This window comes from Halichoerus grypus, chromosome 1 (assembly GCF_964656455.1).
Source record: "Halichoerus grypus chromosome 1, mHalGry1.hap1.1, whole genome shotgun sequence".
Classification (NCBI taxonomy): domain Eukaryota; kingdom Metazoa; phylum Chordata; class Mammalia; order Carnivora; family Phocidae; genus Halichoerus; species Halichoerus grypus.
This window is the reverse complement of record NC_135712.1, coordinates 26,333,979-26,358,582: the sequence shown is the minus strand read 5'-3', so window position 1 is coordinate 26,358,582 and position 24,604 is coordinate 26,333,979. Positions and strand designations below refer to the sequence as shown.

Genomic DNA, 24,604 nt, shown 5'->3' with positions numbered 1-24,604 from the left:
TCTTCTAGACACAGTATGATCAACAAACAAAATTTTTAACCACATTGCAATCCTTTAATTCAGAAATGTAATAGACTGCCCATGAAACATACATGCAATTTGGCTATCAATGATATATTTGTATTTGTTAAAAATAAGTCCACCAAACTTGGTCTTTTTTTTTTTTTAAGATTTTCTTTATTTATTTGACAGAGACACAGCGAGAGAGGGAACACAAGCAGGGGGAGTGGGAGAGGGAGAAGCAGGCTTCCCGCCGAGGAGGGAGCCCGATGCGGGGCTTGATTCCAGAACCCTGGGATCATGACCTGAGCCGAAGGCAGACGCTTAATGACTGAGCCACCCAGGCGCCCCCAAACTTGTCTTAAATTAAGTGCTCATAAAAAATGTTTTGTCTCTCTGCCCTACTAGTTACAAAGTAATAATGCTCAGTATAACTAAAGAATGAAATGTACAATCTAGAAAAATAAAGTTCTTTGTATCTGACCCCTTCCCCTGCCTCTGAGAACACTAGCTACTGTCAATTTGGTATTTATTTTTCTGGACAATTTTTGGCACCATCATAGAAATATTTTTCATCTCCCACTTGCAGTATTTCCCCAATTTACAACATTTTATTCCCTGTCATTACAACTTTTTTTTTTTTTTTTGTAGCTACATGGTATTTTCCATAGTATTCTCTTTAGTAGATGTTCAGATTTTACTGTTTACTTGTTGGCTACTTGGATTTTTGTTGTTTTTGCCATTCACAATTTTGCAATAAATACTTCTACATAGATAATGGCCCCCTTGTTTGAGTATTTCTGAAGACAAATTCCTAGAAGTAGTTTCTTGGTCAAAAGATACGCATTTACAATTTTAATTGCCCTTCAAAAATGGTGGCGTTTTAAAAAAGCCAAGTTATGGATGTCTACATCATAATACTTGGTATTTTCAAGACCTATGAAATTTAAGCAAGGCTCCAATTATGTAACTTATGGGAGTCGTTTCTGTAGCAAGTTACTCCTTTGAGGGTAAAAACAAAGTTTAGCACTTTTATTTGTGCTCATCATGTGCTTTAAGGAATAAACATCAAACCACGCTAATTGCAGTGGTGTATCTGCTACAAGTACTAATGGGGAATTTGCTTCTGACAAGGATTAGATGGGGTTTCCATGTCATTCTTTATGTTATCCTTTAAATTACATGAAAGAGGGGCACCTGGGTGGCTCAGTTGGTTAAGCGACTGCCTTCGGCTCAGGTCATGATCCTGGAGTCCTGGGATCAAGCCCCGCATCGGGCTCCCTGCTCAGCAGGGAGTCTGCTTCTCCCTCTGACCCTCATGATCTCTCTATCTCATTCTCTCTCTCAAATAAATAAATAAAATCTTTAAAAAAAATATTACATGAAAGAACAAAGGAATCTGGAAGGTGCCTAATGCTATATAAATTGGGAGACAGACCATAAAATGTGGTGGTGAATAAAGTGTGTACATTTTAAACAGGAATTACATAAGCCTTTCCTTGAATTAGCGCTTGCATGACAACGTCCCAGTATAAGCCTATGCTCCATTAGTAATTTAGTGATATTGTTTCCCGTCAAATCTCACAGTATTACTGCCTTTCACAACTGCAATACAAACTCCAGAGAATATTATGAGAACACTGAATACCATGTTAACTCACCAAATACTTGATAACTAAAGGAAGTTAAACTTCTTTTGATGATAAACTTGGGCCTTAATAATACCACTACTTCTCCATGTGATCTTTCCCCTGACCTATCATTGGTACAGTTTGCTTTGTCATCTCAATCCTGTCAAGTGTGCTGTATTTCCTATTGCAATTTGATTTATAGTTCAAGCAAATAAGGGACTTCGTCAAGGCTTTATTGTTAACCAACAGATATTTTAATGTCTTGTATCACTTGCTTCATCTGTTACTTTTTTTCAAATCTTGGCTTGATACTGAAACTTCTCACAGTATTATCAATAATGAACTGAACCCAGGTATCACCATCATCAAGTATGGGCTTTACAAAAGCCAGGTTGGTTTGAGTTAGGGCTTCATTTCTCAGCTATTATCTTGGGCATTTTTTAAGTTCTCTGAGAGTCCTTACCTAAATTGGGATAATAATGGTACCTACCTCATGGGGTTATTATGAGGATTAAATAAGTTATTGGCACAAAGATATGAAAAATTTTAAAACTTATTTAATGTTATCTATAAAATGGATAGAACGGCTACTCTGGCAAGGTGAATGCACATGATAGTGTTTAAGTTTTGCTTCTTCCTAATCAGTAAGAAATCACTTTAACAGTGATAGTTGAGTAGAAGTCAACATAAATGCTTTATTAATCTTAGATTGAATCGTAAGTTTGCTTAAAAGTGAAATATATTAAGATAACACTAAAAAACCAGAAATAAGCACTTTAGTATTGATATAATAGAACTTACCAAAATAATTTGTATTTTTTAACTATTAAAATTTTCATGTCCAAGTTTAATATCTGAATTCAGAGCTTTGCAGTTACACCTACAAATATAAGGTGGAAAATTAAAACAAATTATCGTGTCACAATCCTGTTTGAAACAGCCTGAAAAGGCTTTCAAGCTGAAATTATGAAGCAATGTAGTCTTCATTAGAGCAGTCCTAAATTGTCTAAGGGAGACAGACTTAGAGATGTTGCAACTCCTAGAGTCCTAAATACCATTAAGTTTGACAAACTTGTACCTCATGCTTACTAGACTGAATTTAAGACCCAACCACTGAGAGAAAGATTTTTTCATTAGGAATGGATTGGAAAAGCTATATTGATGAGTTTTCTTTTGCTTTAATAACTTTTCTAACAAGGTGGGAGGCTGGATAGTCAATCAAAGGGCAAAATCTTCTACAGGTAGTATGTCTAATACACAGTCAAATGCAAAATTAGTCTTTTTCAAGGCACTCAGCCATTTAGCTGTCAGCACTAATGAATAAGAGATTGAGGTTTTATAGTAATCTAATGTGGAAAGAAAAATCTGGTTACTAGATGTGTGCCAAAAATACTTCCCTTCTTGACAGGATAGCTACTATGCTTCTAATTCTTCCAACGAGCTTATAACTACAACATGGGCAAACTAAAAGAACAAATGCTATCTAACTCCATGATAAAAATACTTGAAACCTGCCACCTTTACAACCGCCATTATCACACAAAACTGAAACATTTTCAAACTTAAATAAAACTAATCTCCTGTGATGCCAGTTACCCTTAGAAAAATATGCTCTTTTGAATAGCAATTCATATTTCAGGAAAAAAGGATTATCATGTTTAGAAATGTATTAAAAGATATATGTAGTTTATCAAAGATAATATTAAAACTAGAAAAATCTCGTTTAAAAAACAAGTTTCCTGTTGAGGTTGCAGAATTTAAATTCCACATGTTTTCAAACGTTTGGGCTATATGCACCCTTATGATTTGTGCACTTCTCTGGTACTCTATACTTAAATAGAATTTATCAGAAAAAAATGACAACAGGAATATTTGGAATAGCCAAGGCCTTCTAATGATTAGCAAGCTGTGATTTTTCTGATGGTCAAATAATTTATGACTATAAAGATGTGGGTAAAGGGAAAAAGTATTTATCTTTTTTAAAAAATTTTAATTTTGGGGAAAAAAGTCCAAATTCTTACATCTCTTTCTTTTTTGTAGTTCAAGTACGCTTACAAGACTGATGGCATTACGGTGGTATAAATATGAAGAAGTACTGAAGAATCCGAATGAAGTACTGTACTATTTGGCTTTATTTCAGACATCTATTAAAGACTTTCATGTGTTGAAAAAAAGGACCAGAATAGAGATATAAGAACATTTCTGCTTTATATGCAGTGGCACTAAGCATGTAAGTCAGATGCCGTATCAAAGTGAATACAGGCTAAATTCTTGGTTAGGAAAGTCCCATCTATAGCAACTTTGATGGCTGAAAGATGTTTTATTGTATTTATATTTTTGATTAGTACTACTAATAACCTGTAGACTTTTATATGCACATTTTGATACAGTTGCCTTGGGGAAAGTTATGCTTAATAAAAAGTTGATTTTTTTTTAAGAAACATTTAAATTCTTACATTGTTTTTTCTTTGTTAAATATTTAAACACATTAAAGTGAAATAATCCCCTTTGCTATTTCTCCCTTTTTTTATGCACAGAAAAGAAGCACACATTGTCATGCCTCAAACTACTTTTTATTTGCAACTACATGATCTCACGCAATTCTTCTAAACAATGACATAAAATAGATTTCCTTGTGTATAAATAACTTACATACTCTCCATAAAGTAAATGCTCAAAGGTGCTAGAACAGATCGTCTGCTGCTACAGTGTTCTCGTATCCAACAGAGTTGATGCACAATATATAAATACTCAAGTCCAATATTAAAAACTCAGGCACTTGACTAACTTTAATAAAGTTTCTCAAACTATATCAATATATCTAAAGTGCATATATATTTTTTAAGAAAGATTATTATCAATAACTTTTCTATAAAAATAAGTTTGACGGTTTGGCCCATCTAACTTTACTACTATGAGTATGAACTTTTAACTTTTAATGTGGTCAGGCTTATTCTACCTTCTCTCAACACTGACACCAGCAGAATCAAAAGCAGCTAGTGAGGTGCTAACATGTGAGGATTAATCCAGTGATTCCGGTCACAATGCATTCCAGGAGGAGGTACCCATGTTACTGGAATTGGGCGATACGGCTTATTCTTTCTTCCCTGATTTGGATAACCAAATGGAATAGGAGGAGGGTAGTGATTCTGATGACCATTTCCTCGGTACATTCCTGGCTTTTTTCTGGGCAAAGGGTGCCACACTGGAAGAGGAGGGAATATCAATTCTGAAATCTGCATGAAAGAGAAAACAGTAAGTTAATTCAAAGGAAAAATTAGTCACATGTAAAAACAAGGTGAATTTCCAGGTTACCCACTGAAGAAAAACAGAATCACTCACCCATACCCTTAAGAGTAGGTCTAAGTGACATTTCTATGGTCAGATCTAAATATGTTAAAAACTTCCTATGTAAGAGGTGACTGATTAGTTTTCTGAATGAATGAAAATGAATAAACACAAAACAGCACTCTAATAAACAAAAATAAATAAAACAACCAGAAAAGATCAAAACAGAAATCAATGGAAGGCTGAAAGGACCTATCATGTTTTAGAACAGTGGTTTCCACAGCTGGCTGGTTAATAAGGAGTCACCTAAAAAGCTTTTAAAACACAGAATATTCATGCCCTAGCCCTGGTCTACTGAACAGTAAGAATAACAAAATTTTAGAATCAGAGGCCAGGTATTCTGACCACAATGTAGGTGATTCTGATGTAGCCAGTTTGTGTTTACGAACAACAGTCTTAGATTATCCCCTAAGTCAAATGGGACATCAAGTTCACATTACTCAAAAAGTTATCAACAGTTTTGGACCCCCTGCTCAGAATGCTATACCTTGTGACTATGAGTTTCCGAATTCTCTGATTTCTAATCTTCTCTTTTTAGTACAAGTATTTTAAAATTTATGTTCAGGTATTTTAAAATTTATGTTCTGTATAAAATTGTATTCATATCATAGAAAATACAAAAGGTATAAAAGCATATACAGGACAAAGTCCCTCTTTATCTGATTATCAGCTACCCAGTTACCCTCTCAGAGGCAACTGACACGAATTATTTTTTTTTGTGTATGCCCTTAGAAATATTTCATGCATGTACTTGGGGGTACATCTATACACACATTTTAAAAAACATGCACATACAATTTTGTTTACTCTTTTTTACACTTGACAAATACATCTCAGAGACATTCATATCAATACATAAATTCCTTTTCCATTATTTTACAGCTAGATGTAATGCAATGACTATGCCGCAACTTAAAAATTAACTAGTGTCCCAATGATGGAACATTTAGGCTGTTTCAGTGTTTTACTATTAAAAAACAATGCACAGGGGCGCCTGGGTGGCTCAGTCGTTAAGCATCTGCCTCTGATTTAGGTCATAATCCCAGGGTCCTGGGATGGAGCCCCGCATCGGGCTCCCTGCTCCACAGGAAGCCTGCTTCTCCCTCTCCCACTCCCCCTGCTTATGTTCCCTCTTGCTGTGTCTCTCTCTGTCAAATAAATAAATAAAATCTTTAAAAAACAAAACAATGCACAACAAATAAAATAATGCTTCAATGAGTAACTTTAGTATAGTTAATTCTTGATTATACAAAATAATGAAGAAATAAGAAAGAATTTAGAGTTCCAACTAATAATTGACCTATACTACAAACAGGTAGCAAAATGAAATGTTTTCATTTCTTTTTATATTGGGATGCTGAAAAGGTTTTAAAACTGTCAGAAAGAAGGGGTGCCTGCCTGGCTCAGTGAGAGAAGTATGAGACTTTTTATCTTGGGGTCGTGAGTTCAAGCCCCACTTCGGGTGTACAGATTACTTAAAAATAAGATCTTTATTAAAAAAAAAAAAAACAACCCTATCAGAAAGAAGACAAAATTCTGGAGCTTACGTTACCCTTTCCAGTTAATCCTCACACCCCACAAGCAGCCACTGCTCTGATTTCTGTCACCAGACTGAGTTTTCCCTGTTTGTGAACTTCATGTAAATAGAATCATTTAGCATGTATTCTTTTGTGTATGGCAAAATTCTTTGCTCAATCAAATGTTTTTGAGGTCTTTCCATATTGTGTCTATTATTAGTTCATCCTATTTTATTGCTATTATTCTACTGTGTGAATACCTCACAATTTTTCTCCCATTTACCTGTTAATGGACATTTTGGTTGTTTTCCATTTTACTATTATGAAAAAATCTGCTATAAACAGAATATTCTAATACATGAGTTTGTAGATATTTATTTTCATTTCTCTTGTTAAATACTTAAGAGTGTAATTGTTGGGTAATAGTGTAGATGCATATTTAACAAATGCCAGAGTTTTCCAAAGTGGTTATACCATTTTACACTCCCACCAACAGTTTATGAATTCAGCTACTTCATATCCTTGCCAACAATCGGTGGTGTCAGACTTTAATTTTAGCCATTCTGGAAGAAGTAGTGTTTCATTGTCGTTTTAATTTGCATTTCCCAGATGACAAATAAGGTTAGGCACCTTTTCATGTGTTTACTGGACATTTATATAACTTCTTTTGTACAGTGTCTATTCACATCTTCTGCCCATTATTTTTAATTGGGTCGTTTGTCTTTTATTATTGATTTATAGGAATGATTTATAAAGTATATTCCAGAAACAAGTCCTTTGATGTATGTACTGAGAATATTTTGTTCCAGTCTATGCTTTGCCCATTCCATTCATTTTCTTAATGGTTTGTTTTGATGAGCAAAGATTTTAAATTCTGATGAAGTCAAATTTATCAAGTTCTTTTCTTGTGTTTTTTGTATCCCCTGGAAGAAATCTTTATCTCAAATAATAAAGATATCTCTCAATATTTTCTTCTGAAAGTGTCAGAGTTAGCTTTTATGTTTAGGTCTATGACCCATCTCAAATTAAATTTTTTGTGTATGCTGTCAGGAAGAAGTTAGGTTTGTTTTTTTTTCCTATATAGAGTATCCCAATTGTTTAGTACCAGTTCTTGAAGACTTTCCCTACTGAACTGCTCTGACACTTTCCTTAAAAAAAAAAAAAAAAGACTGTACACATTCAAGTCTGTGTCTGGGCTCTCTATATTGTTCCATTAACATATTTGTGTCTTTAAATCTTTACCACACTGTCTTGATAGACATAATAGCTTTATATAAGTGTAAGGCCTCTAAATTGATTCTCCTTTTTATAAATTTTAGAATCAATTTATCACTTTATAGAAAAATCTTGTTGGGATTTTGATTGATACTGAGTTGCATCTATGGATCAATCTGGGGAGAAATGACAATCTTCACTTCTTAATTAGTAGAGTAATCTCTGGGGGTACCTTTAAAAAACAGACTCCTAAGAGAACAAAGATCCCAAGCTAGGAACTTTGTATCCTTACTTTGATAAGCCCCCTTTTAAACCTTTCAGCAGGTTCAAGATGAAAACGTGGATAGGAAGAAAAGATTAAAGTGGGCCACTTGCACCAGCTTTCTACACAATAGCTTTTAACAGCCATGCTTCTCTGTCATGAAATGTTTTGTTAGTGAATATAATGTCAAGTAAAAATGTTTTATTTTAAAAGCATACAAAAGACATTTCAATTTCCATGCCTTTGTTATAATTTTATCCTAAAAGTTTCGCAACATGGGGGGAAATAAATACAATTTAAAAGGAAAATCTAAAAATTAAAGGTCAATTTACTTGTAAAATATCAGCAGCAATCAATTCAATTTGAGACTGACTTTCTTGCTTTGTTGAGTAACAATAAAATTCTGAGATAAAATTGCCACATGTGAATGAATTCCAGGCAATTTAACAACTGTAATTTAGAGTATATAATACGTCATGCAGAGAAAAAAAAAGCCCCAAATTTATGACAAAAGTCTTAAAAATGATACCTGAAATACAAATATTATGTTTACTTATCTATATAGGGAATCTCTCAGGAAGAATACAAATATAACTGGTAATGAATACTTCCATGGAAAGGTACAGGACTGGTGGTTTGGGGTAGTGTGGGAAGACCTGGTCACTATTACACTCTTTTACACTGTTTGAAGTTGTTTAAAGCAAGTGCATGTTATCTTACAATATTCATATATACATATATCCCTAAAAATGATAATCCTCAGAACTAGTCTTCCTCATAAGCCTAGAAGGATAATTCAACAAATGAAAAAAAAGAGAGAAATGAAAAATTAAGTTATACTGAAAGCATGTTCATTACATAAATGTATGGTGAATTGAAAGATTTAGTTTCTCATACTCAAAACTCTTACTCAGGTCTAAATTCTTACTGAAACTCAATCCAACCCTACCATGAACCTGTTATGTTTCATTATGTCTAATTAAGGCCAAATTAATAAAAATAGGTATATTTTAAAATACACTCAAAATTAGAAAAAAGTACATGTACAGAGTAAGGCTCAACTCAAAAGATTTCTTTAAATTCTTTCGACTTATCTTTTCTGTCGAAGAGTATTATCATATTGAGAATTTTTTAAAGTATATTAAATATTCTTTGGTTATGTGGGGTATAAATAATAAATAAGTGGACGAATTTGTAAGTGCATGCATGGTTGCTTCAACTGTTGAAGTAAAGGAGGTAGTGTTTTGACTTGAGTGAAAAATTAACTCATATACTTCAGTGAAGTTTCTCTTTAATCATGGAGAAAAGAAAGCTAAACTCAACGGTATGAATCAGAAGTGTTGAAGACTACAAAAACTGAATACCTACTTTTTAATACAATAAAGATTTTTAAAATAGGAATGTTTTATCACCATGACTTTTTCTAGTCTTTCCCACACCTTTTAAAATATATTTCTCATAAATAAATAAATAAATTAATTAAAAAAATGTACTTATCCTACTTAATTGAGTAGTAAAAGCAGACCCTTGATAAAGTGACTCAGGATGCCCCTTTACATCTCAAAGGAACAGCTTCCTTTGATGTGGAAAAGAACTGGTATTCAAAATCTCAAATCAGAAACCCTGGGCAACATGAACAGGACTACCTGGAATGACCTGGCAAGGTCACAACCTTTACTAGAGAGCCATTCCATGGTTACCTGGTACACAGGGCTTGGGGTCGCAGTCACCGAACTGGGTTTCACTTCTACTTCCTTACTTGTTTCTTCATCTGAAGAAGAGGATCCTGAATGATAATCAGAGGTAACCTTATCAAGGGCCCTGGTAACTTTCTTGGAGATTTCATCCTTGTTCTCATCCTCATTTTCAAAGCTGGCAACAATGAATGCATTGTTTTTCTCTCCATACCTAAGGATTAAAAAAACAAACAAACTCATAAACCTTGAAGTGCCATCAACAAAAGCAAGAAATTGTCCATAAAAACAATCAAACAGGCTTGGATATGCCATTGGTCCAAAGCAAAGAAGGAACCCTCCCAGAACATAACCCTACATAATATAATATCTTAAGCCAGGGGCGCCTAGGTGGCTCAGTCATTAAGCATCTGCCTTCGGCTCAGGTCATGATCCCAGGGTCCTGGGATCGAGCCCCACATCAGACTGTCTGCTTGGTGGGAAGCCTGCTTCTCCCTCTCCCACTCCCCCTGCTTGTGCTCCCTCTCTGTCTCTCTCTCTGTCAAATAAATAAATAAAATCTTAAAAATATATATATATATAATATCGTAACCCAATTCCATGCCAATAGGCAGACCATCATTTTCTACCTCTGGCTTATTTAATGCAAATAAAAGTGATTCCATTCTCTTCCCAATTTTCTTTCCTACTGCCACTAACAAAAATAATTGTTTAAAACACTAAAGAGAAATTCACTGTTTTGATTACATTTTTGTATATACCATTAAACTGGCTGTACAGCAAAATTTTCTAATGTGTTTTTAACCACTGTAATGTAGATACTTGTAATTCAAGTCACAAATTAACTAGACATTTCCTTTGAGATTTATTTTTACCATGATTAAATAAAAGAGGGGCCTGGGTTGCCTGTATCCACACTGACAAAAATGAGAACTGAGGCAACTGAAAAACAAATAACCCCTGAAAATAAAGGGGTTTTTCTTGAATTATATTGCTTACCTCATGGAGATTCCTAGGAAAACTCACTTCTCATCTTAATTTTTTTTTTAAAAAGTAAAATTTATTTTACTTTTAATCATACCAAAATATTTTTAGAGCCTTGAGCTAGAAAATTAATTGTTAGAATATGTAACTTTGGCTGTTGGCTACTAAAAAAAAAAAGGAAAATAAATTCTGCAATGAGGGAAGATAGCATAATTAATAGTAAAACTAGCAGTTTTTTTTTTTTTCCCCCGAGAGAGAGAGAGAGAGAGAGAGAGAGAGAGAGAGATCACGTGGCCAAGTAGTGAAGGGGTGTAGGGGAGGATGGGGAGAGGGAGAGAGAGAATCTTAAGCAGGATCCACGCCCAGTGTTGAGCCCAATGCAGGCTTGATCTCATGCCCCTGAGGTCACGACCTGAGCTGAAATCAAGAGTTGGATGCTTAACCAACTGAGCCACCCAGGTGCCCCGTAAAACTAGTTTTCATTTGGAGAATAGGAGAAACCCACAAATCTATTTGAGTAAGACTGCACAACATAAACACTATGAAACAATTTCTATAAGTGTTGGGACAAAGAAAATGAATTGTTAAGCAGTTCTTATACAATATGTAATTAAAGTTAGGGAGACAAGGTAATTTTAAGCTTAAAAAAACAAAAACCTGGATAGAAAAACAGTGTTAGGGGCGCCTGGGTGGCTCAGTAGGTTAAGCGTCTGCCTTCGGCTCAGGTCATGATCCCGGGGTCCTGGGATCGAGCCCCGCATCGGGCTCCCTGCTCAGCGGGAAGCCTGCTTCTCCCTCTCCCTCTGCCTGCCTGCCTATTTGTGATCTCTCTCTCGCTCTCTGTCAAATAAATAAAATCTTAAAAAAAAAAAAAAGAGAGAAACAGGGTTAATAATAACTATGTCAATTTCATTTTGAGGTAAGTCTTGTCTCAAATTATTTCTGAATCAGGATATGTATAATAAAGTAAAAGGCCAAGCTGCAATAAAGCCTTTGAAAGTTTTATGGAAATCATGTAGCCTCACAGATGAGTTCTACTTCTTTATATAGCTGTGCTGTCTTCCATTCTCACACAGGCTGAATGGGGCCATAAATGCTACCTAAATATGGGACATAACTCCCTTTTCTATTCTTTTTCAGTTTATCTCATAAAAGCAGTTGCTACAGATGGTGGAAAGAGCACTGAACATGTTTCTGGTTCCGGCTCTCCCACTAACTAGCTCTGTGACAAGGGGCAAGTCATTTAATGTCTCCAGGCCACAGTTTCCGATCTGCTGGGCAAGAAAGCTGGAACTGGCTGGATACTGGTTGGTCTTCAGCTAGCGATTCCTCCTAGTATAAGATGCCTGAGCAGTTGGCAAGTTCTTCACAACACAGAACTCTTGTACTATAATTTCCAGTCTACTTAGCTAAGTTTTAGCAATGGAAATTTACCTCTCCATCCTGCCCTGGGTTTAAAGACTCAACAAATTTCAATACAAAGGTTAATTCATATGTTAATAATATCAGCAATATTAACAATGGGTTTAGGCCTACCTTCAGTTTTGCCCATTAATGGAGTCAAAATTCAAGTAAACAGAAAGGCAGGCAATTTGAGAAAAATCCCTTACCTTTGTAGAAACAGAAAACTAAATCAAGGGCAGACATCTAGCTTTATTAACTCAGATTTCTTTGACATGCAAGTTCAATTAGGTACCACATCTTTCCCTTTCTAGGATTTTGGTATGAGAATTCTCTTCATGGTAAGTGAAGCAGTTTACTATATTATTGTAACATTAGTGTGTGCAGTTAATGTCTTAGAATTAGTAATGGACAACTTTTAAACTTTCCATTTTTCAACCACACACTGCTAAAATTAAGTCCAATTTAGTTAATTTGAAACAAATTAATAGTATCTAATGTTCTGTTGTATCAGGAAAAGGATTACAGAAATTACAAAAAAAAGGGTATACAGTATGTTGGATAGATAAGAAAGCTATGAGCCATTCTCAGGCATTCTCTTTATAGGAAGGATCTGTTATCTATTCTGTATCTCCTCACATAGTTCACTAAAGGATAACCTTTTTTTTTTTTTTTAAAGATTTTATTTATTTGACAGAGACAGCAAGAGAGGGAACACAAGCAGGGGGAGTGGGAGAGGGAGAAGCAGGCTTCCCGCTGAGCAGGGAGCCCGATGTGGGACTCGATCCCAGGACCCTGGGATCATGACCTGAGCCGAAGGCAGACGCTTAACGACTGAGCCACCCAGGCGCCCCATAAATGATAACCTTTCTAACTATATAACACTTTGTATACTTCCAATATTTTATCCTGATGGAATAACTCAGTCATACTATGAAGAATGTTCCCTTCAGTGCATTTCAATTTTTTTATAAGTTTAGTCTCTAGTGTACCAATGAGTTATTATTATTAGTGACTCTCAGATATTTGTTCAATTATATAACTGCTAGATTAGCTTTATTTTAATTTTCAGAATATTTATCTTTACAGTTTTGGTCCCAAAGCACTAACCAATATTGCAATCTCCTCTATTAACTTACAATCACCTCTACTCAATCGCTAGCATGTCTTTCTTTGGAGTTTTATTATCATGGAATGAGTACCCCACATTCTGAAGGTGATTTCTATTAGCTGTGAAAAAATATCACATCACTGCCAATTTTTGGCAAAATTTTAATTGTGTGTAAAATTATTAAAAGGCTACTGAATGCAAAGATTTTCATATATTAAATTTTCATATATTAATAAGATGAAAGAATAATTTTTCATTATCTGGAATCATTAAGTAATGAAGTATCCACTTAAGCAGAAGGTCTATTTATATAAAGCTTTTATCTTCAGGTGCCAAGATTTAGTTTAAGCCATTTCAAATAAATATGCCCAAAATGTTTATATAATTACCCAACTTTTTAAGCATCTTTGAACATAGAAACATTTCCCTAATGATGTAAAATCATCGTATTAAATACTCATTATTTGACTGGCTGATAATACATTTTGCCAACTCTTTAGCTTTTTTGCTCCCGCCTCCACATAAGACTATATGATATTCTTTTGGTAGCTTTATAACTACATGAAAAAGCCCCTTTCAAACACTGCTTATAATTTTTTATGGCTGAAAAGCTGTGTGTTAAATAAGTGAGTCAGGATCTAAGTGCAGACCTAATAAAAAAGTAAACAATTCAATATAGTAACTTTGTGATAGCTAGTTCTTATATACTGAGGTCTTCAGCAGGGGTTCAGTGGCCAACGTCTATAAAGTCTGACCTTAGCTTAAGATGAGTCCTAAATTAGTCCCAGAATCTAAATATGTTTTACCTTCTTGGACCAAAATTGAGATGTCTTGCTCTTTTTTCTAACTGAGAAAGAAGTGCTGGATAATCTAGTACCTAAGTTTCCCAAAGCAAGAAGCTTACACAAACAGCTTATACCAAGTAGCTCCATGGTGGTCCAGAATAATTCAGTGGAAGAATTACCATGTATTTTTGTCATGACATGTCATCACCTCTACTTTTATTGTTGGAGATCAGGTCAAAGGCTATGACCACCTTTGGAATATATTAGGATTGCATCAAAAAGCATCTCTACTGTAGTCAATAGGTTGAAATGCACTTAAAACCAAAAAGAAATACCCTAAAGGAACAGCTGTAGGAAATCACTTGCTGGGGATTCCATGCATCTATTCATCCGAATTCTTCCTGCCTGGAAATGTCCTTCCCACCCTGTCATTTGGTCAACTGCATCTTTCCCCACCCAGCTCTAGAATCCCCCACTTGGTAGTTTTTTCTAATTCCCAGCAAAGGCAGTAACCTTCTCTTTGTGCCACCAACCACTGCATTTTGTACATATTTCTATTACAGCATAAATCACACTGTTGTAATCTGCTTATTCTTTCTTCTCCCTTATTATACTTTGAACAACCTGACAGCAGAATGTCCTTTCATTTTTTAAAACCCCACAACCGGGGTGCCTGGGTGGCTCAGCTGTTAAGCGTCTGCCTTTGGCTCAGGTCATGATCCCAGGGTCCTGGGATCGAGCTCCACATAGGACTCCCTGCTCCACGGGAGGCCTGCTTCTCCCTCTCCCACTCCACCTGCTCCTGTTCCCTCTCTGTCAAATAAATAAATAAAATCTTAAAAAAAACCACAACTAAGAATGCCTGGTCCACAACTGATGTTTTTTAGAATGAATGGAATTCAATTAGATAACATACCTAACACTCACCTTTTACAATTCTGCTCATTAGATGAGAAATAATTTCCACTATAAAAACAAAACCATGAAAATAATACTAGGTCACTTAAAAATCAAAAAGGGAGAGGGAGGCAAGAATAGAAACAAACAGAAACAAAAACGAAGCAAAAGTTATTATTACCCACTACTATTTGGGCTTAACTTCTTTCCTTTTTTTTTTTTTTTTTTTTTTTTTTGAGAGAGAGCGAGAGAGAGATCATGAGCAGGGGGGAGGAGTAGAGGGAGAGGCAGACTCCCTGCCGAGCAGGGAGCCCGATGCGGGACTCGATCCCAGGACCCTGGGATCATGACCTGAGCCGAAGGCAGACGCTTAACGACTGAGCCACCCAGGCGCCCTGGGCTTAACTTCTTTCCTAATTTGAAGAGGGGAAAGACAGGTGTACCACCAATGAAAGACAATAACTGACCTATAGAAGTCTAGGTGTCTAAATTCTGCTTCTTGGTATATAATAAACTTCTTGGCAGAGCCCTAGAAAAACCCTACCCAATCAAGTTTTTAAGTTTCTTTAGCTGTAAAAAAGGAATGTAACTAGTCTTTCACCTTCAGATTACAAAGTTCACAACTGAGAAAGCCCAAACAACAGCTTCCAGCCAAAAAGACACACAAGCAGGCAGTACCTGAGAGAAGTTCATAAAATCAGTTCCAGCATGGTAATCAGTTCAGCTGGCACACTCAAGAACTCACCGACAGCACACCTCACACGGATCCACCCACAGAGTGAGTTCCTTTGGTAAGCCTAGATCACTGTACAAGATGCAGCTGTTCTCACAGGCTTTCAGGACATCAGGATCAACTCTCTGAAACTTATTGACACGAATGCATCTACAAGAAAGTAGAGTAATGTTAATACTTTAACTGAATATTAATCATAAACCTTGTTATAGTATTAGTATTTGCCAATGTGAATTTAAAACAAACCAACCCTGATGGAGAAACCAGGAGCATATCTATCCTAAATAGGTAATAAATGTGAACTGAAGGCAAAGAGGCAGCATCATCAGTAAGACTACTCAGCCTGGTGAAAAGAGGAGGGCATCCGTCCGAGCCCAGGGAAATCATAAGAACTGGTTTTACATCATTTTAGCCAGAAACTATTGAATCTCACATGTACATTAAAAGACCAAGGAGCATTAAAGCTACATGAAATTACTTAGAGCTCTAAAGGTAGAAGTATTAACAGGTCAGGTTACTATATAACAAAATCTCCAACTAACAATAGACCTTAACCAATGTTTCAAATATTTTGAAATTCTTGTGATGTTTTGGTCTTTCCCTGCTTATAAATCCCAGACAGTGTTAAGAAAGGTGTCCTTTTCTTCACCTATAATTGTTCTATAAATATATAATCAGTCCAGGACACAGAACCATTCATATTACATAGTTATGATTAAAATATAATCCAAAGTGTTACTGGCTTATCTCATTTATTTGTTACCAAAGGGTTTTCATTAAAAAAAAAAAAGTCAAAATAACAGAAAAAAACAAACGAAACAAAAAAAACCAAAACTAAATCAATAGAGCCTCTATTCCATTTTTTAAACCTAAGAAATATCACATCTACCTAATGGAATGCTCAAAGGTAGCTCCCAGGATGAAAGCAAAAATACATGTTAAAGTAAACATTTTGCTTATGTACAGAAATGGTGGCTACAATAAAAGTATTTACTGCTTCTACAACTAAGAAATCAATCAAGAGATGTCAGGTTTTAGTACTAGTCCTAGTACTTATTTATTAGGTGAATTTAGATTAAGTCATTTCACCTCTTCCTCAGATGCAAAGCTCTCAAATATGGAAAATACAAGTTCACTGACAAATAGTAATTATACCACTAAATACAATGACATCAATAGAACATGCTGTTTAAAGTTTTTAAAAAATTATTTGATTTCAATTTTCACTTACAACAGTGAAAAAGTTCTCATTAAGTAACAGCTAATAGAGATTTCTAAATAGTAATAATAACTCTTTCTGAAGGTTTACTACACAATGGACAGTTTCCTAAGTGCTTTACATGTATTAACTTTTTATTCTCACAATTATCCTGTAAGTTAGATACCATTTCCCCACTGTAAGAAAGAAAGGAGGCAGAGTTGAGTAACTTGCCCAACTTCACAACTAGAAAGTGGTGAATCCGGGGGTATTATCTGGACCACTGGACTCCAAAGTCGATTTTATTAAATATCCTATTCTGTCTGTGCTAATCTTAACATGACCATTAACAAGTAAGCAATTCAGAGTAAAAAAAATTGTTTTACAGCATGTAAGATGCTATTTGTTCCCTTCTTTAAGATGGTCTATGTTTACAAATTCCAGTGTTGTGTAGGTTGATTCAAAAGTCCCATGTGCCCCAGGATCAAAAGCAGTTATAGGTAAGGAGATAGATCTTAGAAGTATGTGTTTTTGTTATCTAAAATAAGGGTGATGTAGGCTCTAAGCTTAAAAAACATATATGTAAATAAAGATGCTTAGAGACTCTGCTTCATTTGCATATCTTACATATTTTTGTGCTGTTTTTTTAACTCTATACTGCGACTACTTATCCATTAAGCAGTCTTCAAAAACAGGATTTTAAAAGCTGCATAAAAACACTCTATCATTTACTTAATGTTGACAGTTCTTTCCAATTTTTTGCAATTATACAGTGTAAGAAACATCCATATTCATACATATTTATCTGCATTTCTGATTATACTTCTAGAATAGATTTTTAGGAGACTTACTGTTCAAAGAATAGGAGTATTTTTACAGATCTTGATAATATTGCCAAATTGCCCTCCAAAAGCCTCTTAGTTGTAGATATTGTGGAGAAACAATTTTAATTTATAAACACTTTAGAAGAAAAAGAACACTTCCAACCTACTCTATGGATTCAAGAGTCTCACTCTGGCTAATCCTATATTCTATTCATTTTTATAATAGTAACAACCCACCATTAAGTCTAATAGTTTTCTACTTCAAAGACAGCTTCAAAATGACTCAATAATGATACTTCTGATCATATGCCAATTTAATCCTGTTTAGCTAATTTTTTCCTCAAGTTTTAGAATTAATGGAAATGAAACTGTATACTGTCTGACCTTTAAGCATTTACTTGACAGTGTCTCTTTTTTCTCAGTAATAGTAAAAAGTTGGTTTGGCACTTCCAAAAGCCTTTGTCCAATGTCAATTACATCAGTGTAAAAAGCCTCAACAGCTCTAACTCACAAAAGTTGTTCACTCTATCAGAAATGAAGATGTGCAGGAAAAAAATTAAGAGAATCAAGTGAGAAGATAAAAAATAACTGGAGTCTGCTTTATATGGAACATCCACGTTTCTACTTTATCACATTTTCCAATTTACTAGGAAACCTCCTGGGATAAAAATGAAGAGGAAAATGTATCAAAACTTTGACTCTTCAATAGAAAACATGCTCACCTGTGGCTTTCAGCAAATGAGAACTAAACAAATCATATCTCCACTTCCTTTGTAGACTCCCTGAATAGTCTTGCACTTTTAAGAGCTAAGTGACTGAAAGGAAGTCCTTTTAACATCAAAGCACAGAAGTGCTGATTTGAGAAGGAAACTTTGGGGGCAGCAATATGCATAAATAAAAGAATTTCTGTAGTCACAACTGTTCTACTTTTACTTTTTTGTGGCCACCTCCACAAATGGGGCACGGTTTGACAGCTGAGTTATTTAGCAGAACCCAGGTTCTCAACACAGTGATCACATAAATACTAGGGAATGAGCATGCCAGAACATGTTTTGCAGGAGCTTGCTCTTCTTTACTCTAAGCTATAAATGTAACTTATAAACCAGAGTACAAAAAGACAGCTGCAAGTGAGAGTTACTTTCCTTCTCAGAGACAGGGCAATGGTCAAACTGTGTTGTGCAGAAGCCCATAAGAATTTAGAGTCAGTTAGACCTGAGTTCAAATCGTAGAGCTAATATTTACCAGTTGCAGGTTGTAATAAGTTACCCTCATCAATAAAAGTTACAGTGGCTTCTACCATAAAGAATTATGCATAGTATAAATGAAATTATTATTATTTTTTTTAAGATTTTATTTATTTATTTGACAGAGAGAGACAGCGAGAGAAGGAACACAAGCAGGGGGAGTGGGAGGGAGAAGCAGGCTTCCCGCCGAGCAGGGAGCCCCATGTGGGGCCCAATCCCAGGACCCTGGAGATCATGACCTGAGCCGAAGGCAGATGCTTAACGACTGAGCCACCCAGGCGCCCAGTGAAATTATTTCTGTGTCAACAATGCATTAGGGGTCTAATTTTCTTAGTTCTTGTTTGCCATAAAACTTTTACTTTTTCCAAAAACATGTAACATGTAATTTATTTGTAGAAACAAAGAGACTCGTTTCTCTTAACTCTTACCATGCCCATTTATGGGTGAGTTTTAGGGGTCCTCTAGAATCGTGAAAACCCTCAAGTACCTGTGATACATAAAGAAATGCATTCAGTCAGAAGCCAAACTACAACCACAAGACTAACTCCCATGAGCTGACAGTATTGGCCTCCCAAGTCCAGGTAGTGGGACTCCATCAACAAATACCTGTATTTTAAAATGCGTAAGGAAAGAAAATACCAAAAGACACCCCAGAGTTCTGTATTTTGCAGTTAAACTGAAAGAAATGAACTAGACACCTTTCAGTCCTCTGGCCTTGTACTCATTTCAGGAGCTATCAGCCTCTTAGTCCAATCCAACTGTCCAGTCTAATCCTTTACCTGTAGGCCTGTCCTTTTGAAGGTTTTTCTGGATACCAGTGATTTTTATATTTTTCTTGAAGTATAAGAGTCAATTTCTCAGCAAACCTCTCAACTGCCTCTTTTTTCAACTTGTCATGTTTTCGAACTAGCCTTGTGAAAAAGAAGACAACAGCAGCAATTTCGTTCTTCATCTTTCCCTGCAAAGAAAGATAAAAGTTTTTCTCAAAAAAAACAAAACACAAAAACTGGAAGATAAAGCTCTGCAAAATATCCCTCCTTCACAGCTCCCTTCTTTCAATTTTATCTTGTGTTTCATTGGCTCATATCTGGAAAAAGGAACAAATAATCACTAAGTTAGGCCATAAAGACCTTATTATAATACTAAGAATCTTATCACTTAGCTTTGTGAAGTTCAGTAAAGAAAGCACACCAAATTGCTCCTGTTGGTCAAAATAAAATCAGAGATATCACTCAAAGAGAAGCACTACAATGATACCATTATATACTTTTTACTAAACATGTCAAGGTTTAGCTACAATAATTTAAGTTTAAAATTCTGTGAAATAATTTGAACTTTAAAACACAATATTGTATAGCTACTATAGAAAACAGCGGTAATTCCTAAAAAAAGTTAGAGTTACCATAAGACCAATCAATTCTATCCTCATAGCTATACACCCAAAAGAAACAAAAACATATTTCTACACAAAAACATGTACACAAGTGTCCACAGCATTATTCTTAACAGCCAAAAAATAGAAGCACCTAAATGTCCAACTGATGGACACTGACATTTGTCAATTGATGGACAGATAAATGTGGTATATACATGCAACGGAATATTCTTCAGCAACAAAAAGAGGAATGATGTACTGATACATGCTACAACAGAGGTGAACCTTGAACACACTGTGTTAAGGGAAAGAAACCAGTTACAGAAGACCAAATATTGTATGATTGCATTTGTATGAGTTTTCCAGAATAGGCAAATCCATATAGACAGGAAGTAGATTAGTGGCCTAGGGGCAGGAATGATGGGAGGAAAGGAGAGACATCAATGAATGAATATAGGGTTTCCTTTTAAGGTGAGGAAAATATCCCAAAATTAACTGTGGTGATGGCTACACAACTTTGTGAATATAATAAAACTAATGAACTGTAGATTTTAAATATGTAAATTGTATGCTATGTGAATCCTATTTGCATAACAAAGCTGTTACACATAAAGAAAAAAATCCAGCATTGAGTTTCCGTAAGTATTCTTTCAGGAACAGAGATATAGTTACCTAAAAGATATGACCAAAAACAGTGGTTCTATCAAAACATTTAAGAGAACAGAAATTCAGGGTCATCCACAGAAAAATTAAACTATAAGAAATAATCAGAGATTTAGCTGCATTGTGGAATTGCCTCAAGAAAGACTCTCTTTTTGGCAGATCTGATTTACCATTGATTAATCCATAAAGGAAAAACATTATCCTGGTATTGTTTCGATGTATATTCTGTCTTTATGTGATGAGCTCATTCATTTGGCTGCTTTAAGTAACTTGGAGTTATTCAGATGCTGCATTTACTAAGCAGTATCACCCCTTTCAGAGCCAATTATCAAAGACATACAGCTTCTGCTATGTTTACTATAAAAACCAACTAACCTAGCTGATAGTTTGTGTTCTCACACATTTGTTTTCTCAAACCTCTTAAAGTCTCTCAGAATGATTCCTTTACTCCTTGTGCAAATTCAAACAAGGGATCTCACTGTGAAATAAATTCTACAGATCAGGGTGGGTATGGCTGCCAGCACACACCCACCCTGATCTCAGATGGGAAGACACCCAAACCTTCCTACTGGAACCCTAGAATGCCAAATCCACCTTTTCTGGCCAGCTACCAGACAAGAGGAACTGGATATAAGAGCTGCGGAGGTACATACAACCCCAGTCTTCCACAACTGCCGAGGCATCCTCCTAAGAAAAATGTTGAGCCATTTCCACTTTATAAAGTTATATTTATATCCTACCACGTTATAATGGAAAAGAAAACCCACTGCAATTTAATATACGGTTTGGGATGAAAGTTGCTTGCTGATGGAACTACATTAGCTTCCATCCACCAAAGAAAACAAGGAACCACACTAAAGAAAAGTACTGAATCCTTTAACCGTATCATTCTCCCCATTCATTAAATTTGTCTACTGTGCTCTACATATCTGAGTTTAGGGTTTTGTTTTCCTTTTTGTTTTGTTCTGTTTCATATCAAAAAATAAAAGAAAGGAAGGAAAGAACCACTTAGTGGTTGCTATTGCTTGTAACACAAGATGAGTCATATGGAATTACTTTTTTTTTTCCGGTTTGAAGGAATGATGCCTGGAATAGCAGAAAAATTAACCCACTCCCACCAGTTAGAATTCTGGGAGTACCAAAAGGTGAAAGACGGAGTTATAAAGTCAGAGAGGGCGAAACTAGAAGCAAGCTGGGCCAATAAGACCTTAGGCGTCTCGAGTAAGTAGCCGCAATTCCTCCACCCACACTCGGAGCGAAAAGCTCCCATTTTAAATATCGCACGGTGACGTCATCCTGGGACGTAGTCGCCGCGGCGGCGGCTCCTCAAGTTCTACTTTGTTCCACAGGCTCCTCCGCTCACAGTGGCGTGCGTAAAACCCAAAGGAAAACCAAGCCCAACCTTCCAGGAGTTTATAACTTTGTACTTTTCCCTGTGTTCTAACGAAAGACTATTCGCAACCGTTTCTAGACACAAGTATTTCTGACAGACGTTCCCAAGGTTGAGGAAGCGGGGATCCTGGCCGTGGGGGTGAGGAGCCCCTGACCAGCCTCAGCGGCGTTACACGGCGGGCTCTCGGGACGCTGAGGAGACGGCATTTCCCACGGGGCCGGGACTTGGACTTTTTAAGCCATCAAAACCTGCTGCTCAGCACTCACGCTTGGGTTTAAGAGTGCTAGGTGAGTAGGCATCAAACATCTCCACCCACTCTGGAAAGAACGGCCTGCAAGCGCGTCCAACTTCTGCAATCGCGGTTTTCCCCGAGTTAAGGGGGAAGGGCCGGGGAGCCCCATCCCCCTCCTCCCCCCCAAACAGCCTCCCTCGCAGGGTGCGCCTTCCCGTTCGCCCGCCGGTCCGCTGCCACCGGGCCGACTCCAGTCTCCGGGTGGCCCTGGGATCCAGGACGGGGCTCCCCTCGGGCTCGAACCCTCCCCCCTCCCAGACAGCAAGCCCGGTCCCCGGCTCCAGAAAACGCACGGACGCGGAAGGGGGGCGGGCAGGCGCAAGGCTGTCGCCCACCCCGAGCGGAGGGTAACGCGCGGTGGAAACGTGGCAGGAGCCTCGAGGCGGCGTCTCCTCCGTCCCCATCCCGCCGAGGGTCCCGCGGAAACCCTCTCGGGCCACCCCCCCTCCGTCCACAGTCCTTTCTTCGCGCCGGGCCGGGGCCGATGCAACCCGATTCGATCCCACACTCCTCCCCCTTCCCCGGCGCGCCGCCTGCCGCGAGCCTTCGACGTGGCCTCAGGGGCGTCGGGACCACCCTCCTCCCGGTGCCCTCAGCTCCACCATGTCCGCCTCCCCCCCGGCCCGGTCTCCTCACCGCCGCCGCCGCCGCCCTGGGGCCGCAGATTTGGCGGTCTCGACCGTCTCCGGGCCGGGAACCGAGGGCGCCGCCTCAGCGGGCCGGCGCTCGGCGGCAGCGAGCGCGGCGAGCCTAGTCCGGAGCGTGTGGCTCCCGCGTCGTCGGGCGACCGAGCGCGCGCTGAGAGGGCGGGCGGGCAGGAGAGCGCGCGCGCGCGCGCGAGCGAGCGAGCACAGCCCTGAGGCGACGCGCGGGGGGCTCGCAGCCCGGAAGAGAGGAGGGGCGATGACCCGGGAAAGGGTTGGCGCCGCGCGGGACCGGCTAGCGCGCCTTGGGGGGCGGGGGAGGGGGGAGGGGTAGGAGCCGGAGGGGCGGGGCTTCGCCGAGAGCCCGCCCCCGAGACCCGGGCCGCACGGCGCGTAGACCCTTCCAGTCCGACGGCTAGGCCCAGAGCACCTCGGCCTTCGCTCCCCTGTGGGGATCCACGCGGAGGGCTGAGCTGACCCCCGCCAGCCTCCCGCCCTACCTGCTGCATCGCCATCCGGGGGTCGCGCTTGGGCCTCCGCTTTCCCCTCTGGTCTCTCCTTGCCAACCTGCCCCCTGACAACATCCGTCTACGAGTTCTAGACCCAGCTCTGCTCCAGCTCTTGAGAGGTGGGGTGGCGACCCATATCAGATGGAGGGGAGACTTTGCATTTATGGACGGATCCTCGTCCTTTTTGTGGTAATTTCAGGCAGGTCCACTGTGTAGCTGCTCTGTGATATTTTAGGTTGTTTACAACTCCCAGTTGAGCCGTTCCCTGGCCAGGCCGGAGGCTTCCTCGGAGCAGGGGCTACCTCCCGTTGACTGATGTTCCGGCCTGGCACTGAGTAAGGTGTGTTGCACAAAGGAGGGGCTCCAGGGATGTTGGCCGAATGAATGAAACCTTGAGAGTCCAAGCTTTCTATTACTGAGACGTTTCTACTCCAGGGCTTCCGCGATACAAAGCTTAATCTTTGAGCAAATACAGATGTGAAAAAGGTACATTTTAACATTCTGAAAAAAGGAGCATCTCTCTCCAATCTTTTACATTGAATTGCACCATGTTATTAGTTTTGCGAAAGCACTTTAATACATCAGACCAGGAAAATACAAGATATTTCTTTTAAAAGTTATTTGCGAAAGAGAGCCAGTTTTCACTGTTTCCAGCTAAAACATGTAAATTGCTCAAGCACTGATTGTTGAAATTGTAGATTGACCAGATTCTTCACTGCCTTCTAGGCCTAGGAGCATGTTTTCAGCCCAGTTCTATGAATATTTTAATTTTTTAAAATTACGGTATTATTTTTATTACTGATTCTGGTGATTATAGCTTACTCACAATTCAAAGCGATGTTTTTTAGCATTAATAAATAGGAAATTCCAAAACCAGTACAATA

General features: G+C 37.9%; 2 protein-coding genes and 1 long non-coding RNA gene across 3 annotated transcripts in view; 2 read left to right on the top strand and 1 right to left on the bottom strand.

Annotated features, from left to right (window-relative positions):
- CXADR (CXADR cell adhesion molecule) overlaps positions 1-4,069 on the top strand; it is a 55,840-nt gene extending 51,771 nt beyond the window's left edge. Inside the window, exon 8 of the mRNA XM_036091694.2 lies at positions 3,672-4,069. Within this exon, the coding sequence (XP_035947587.2) occupies positions 3,672-3,713 (42 nt within the window). The 3' untranslated portion in view covers positions 3,714-4,069. The remainder of the gene's footprint in view (positions 1-3,671) is intronic.
- Positions 4,070-4,188: 119 nt separating this feature from the next.
- Positions 4,189-23,495, bottom strand: BTG3 (BTG anti-proliferation factor 3). Its single transcript, XM_036091698.2, has 5 exons — positions 23,204-23,495; positions 19,624-19,802; positions 15,591-15,728; positions 9,674-9,881; positions 4,189-4,867 (listed from the first exon to the last, which is right to left on the bottom strand). Exons 2-5 carry the CDS (start codon positions 19,794-19,796, stop codon positions 4,628-4,630), a joined length of 759 nt encoding a protein of 252 aa, XP_035947591.2. The 5' UTR covers positions 19,797-19,802; positions 23,204-23,495; the 3' UTR covers positions 4,189-4,627.
- The window catches only part of LOC144379359 (uncharacterized), a 106,517-nt gene continuing 104,147 nt past the window's right edge, over positions 22,235-24,604 (top strand). Inside the window, exon 1 of the long non-coding RNA XR_013442202.1 lies at positions 22,235-22,562. This is a non-coding gene — a long non-coding RNA (uncharacterized LOC144379359). The remainder of the gene's footprint in view (positions 22,563-24,604) is intronic.

Excerpts from the sequence above, each read along its gene's own strand:
- BTG3 (XM_036091698.2), bottom strand. The coding sequence starts at position 19,796 with ATGAAGAACGAAATTGCTGCTGTTGTCTTCTTTTTCACAAGGCTAGTT. Across the intron at positions 9,882-15,590 it reads CCGTGTGAGGTGTGCTGTCG|GTATGGAGAGAAAAACAATG; the intron begins GTGAGTTCTTGA and ends TTTAATCCTTAG. Across the intron at positions 4,868-9,673 it reads CCCCAAGCCCTGTGTACCAG|ATTTCAGAATTGATATTCCC; the intron begins GTAACCATGGAA and ends TCTTTCATGCAG.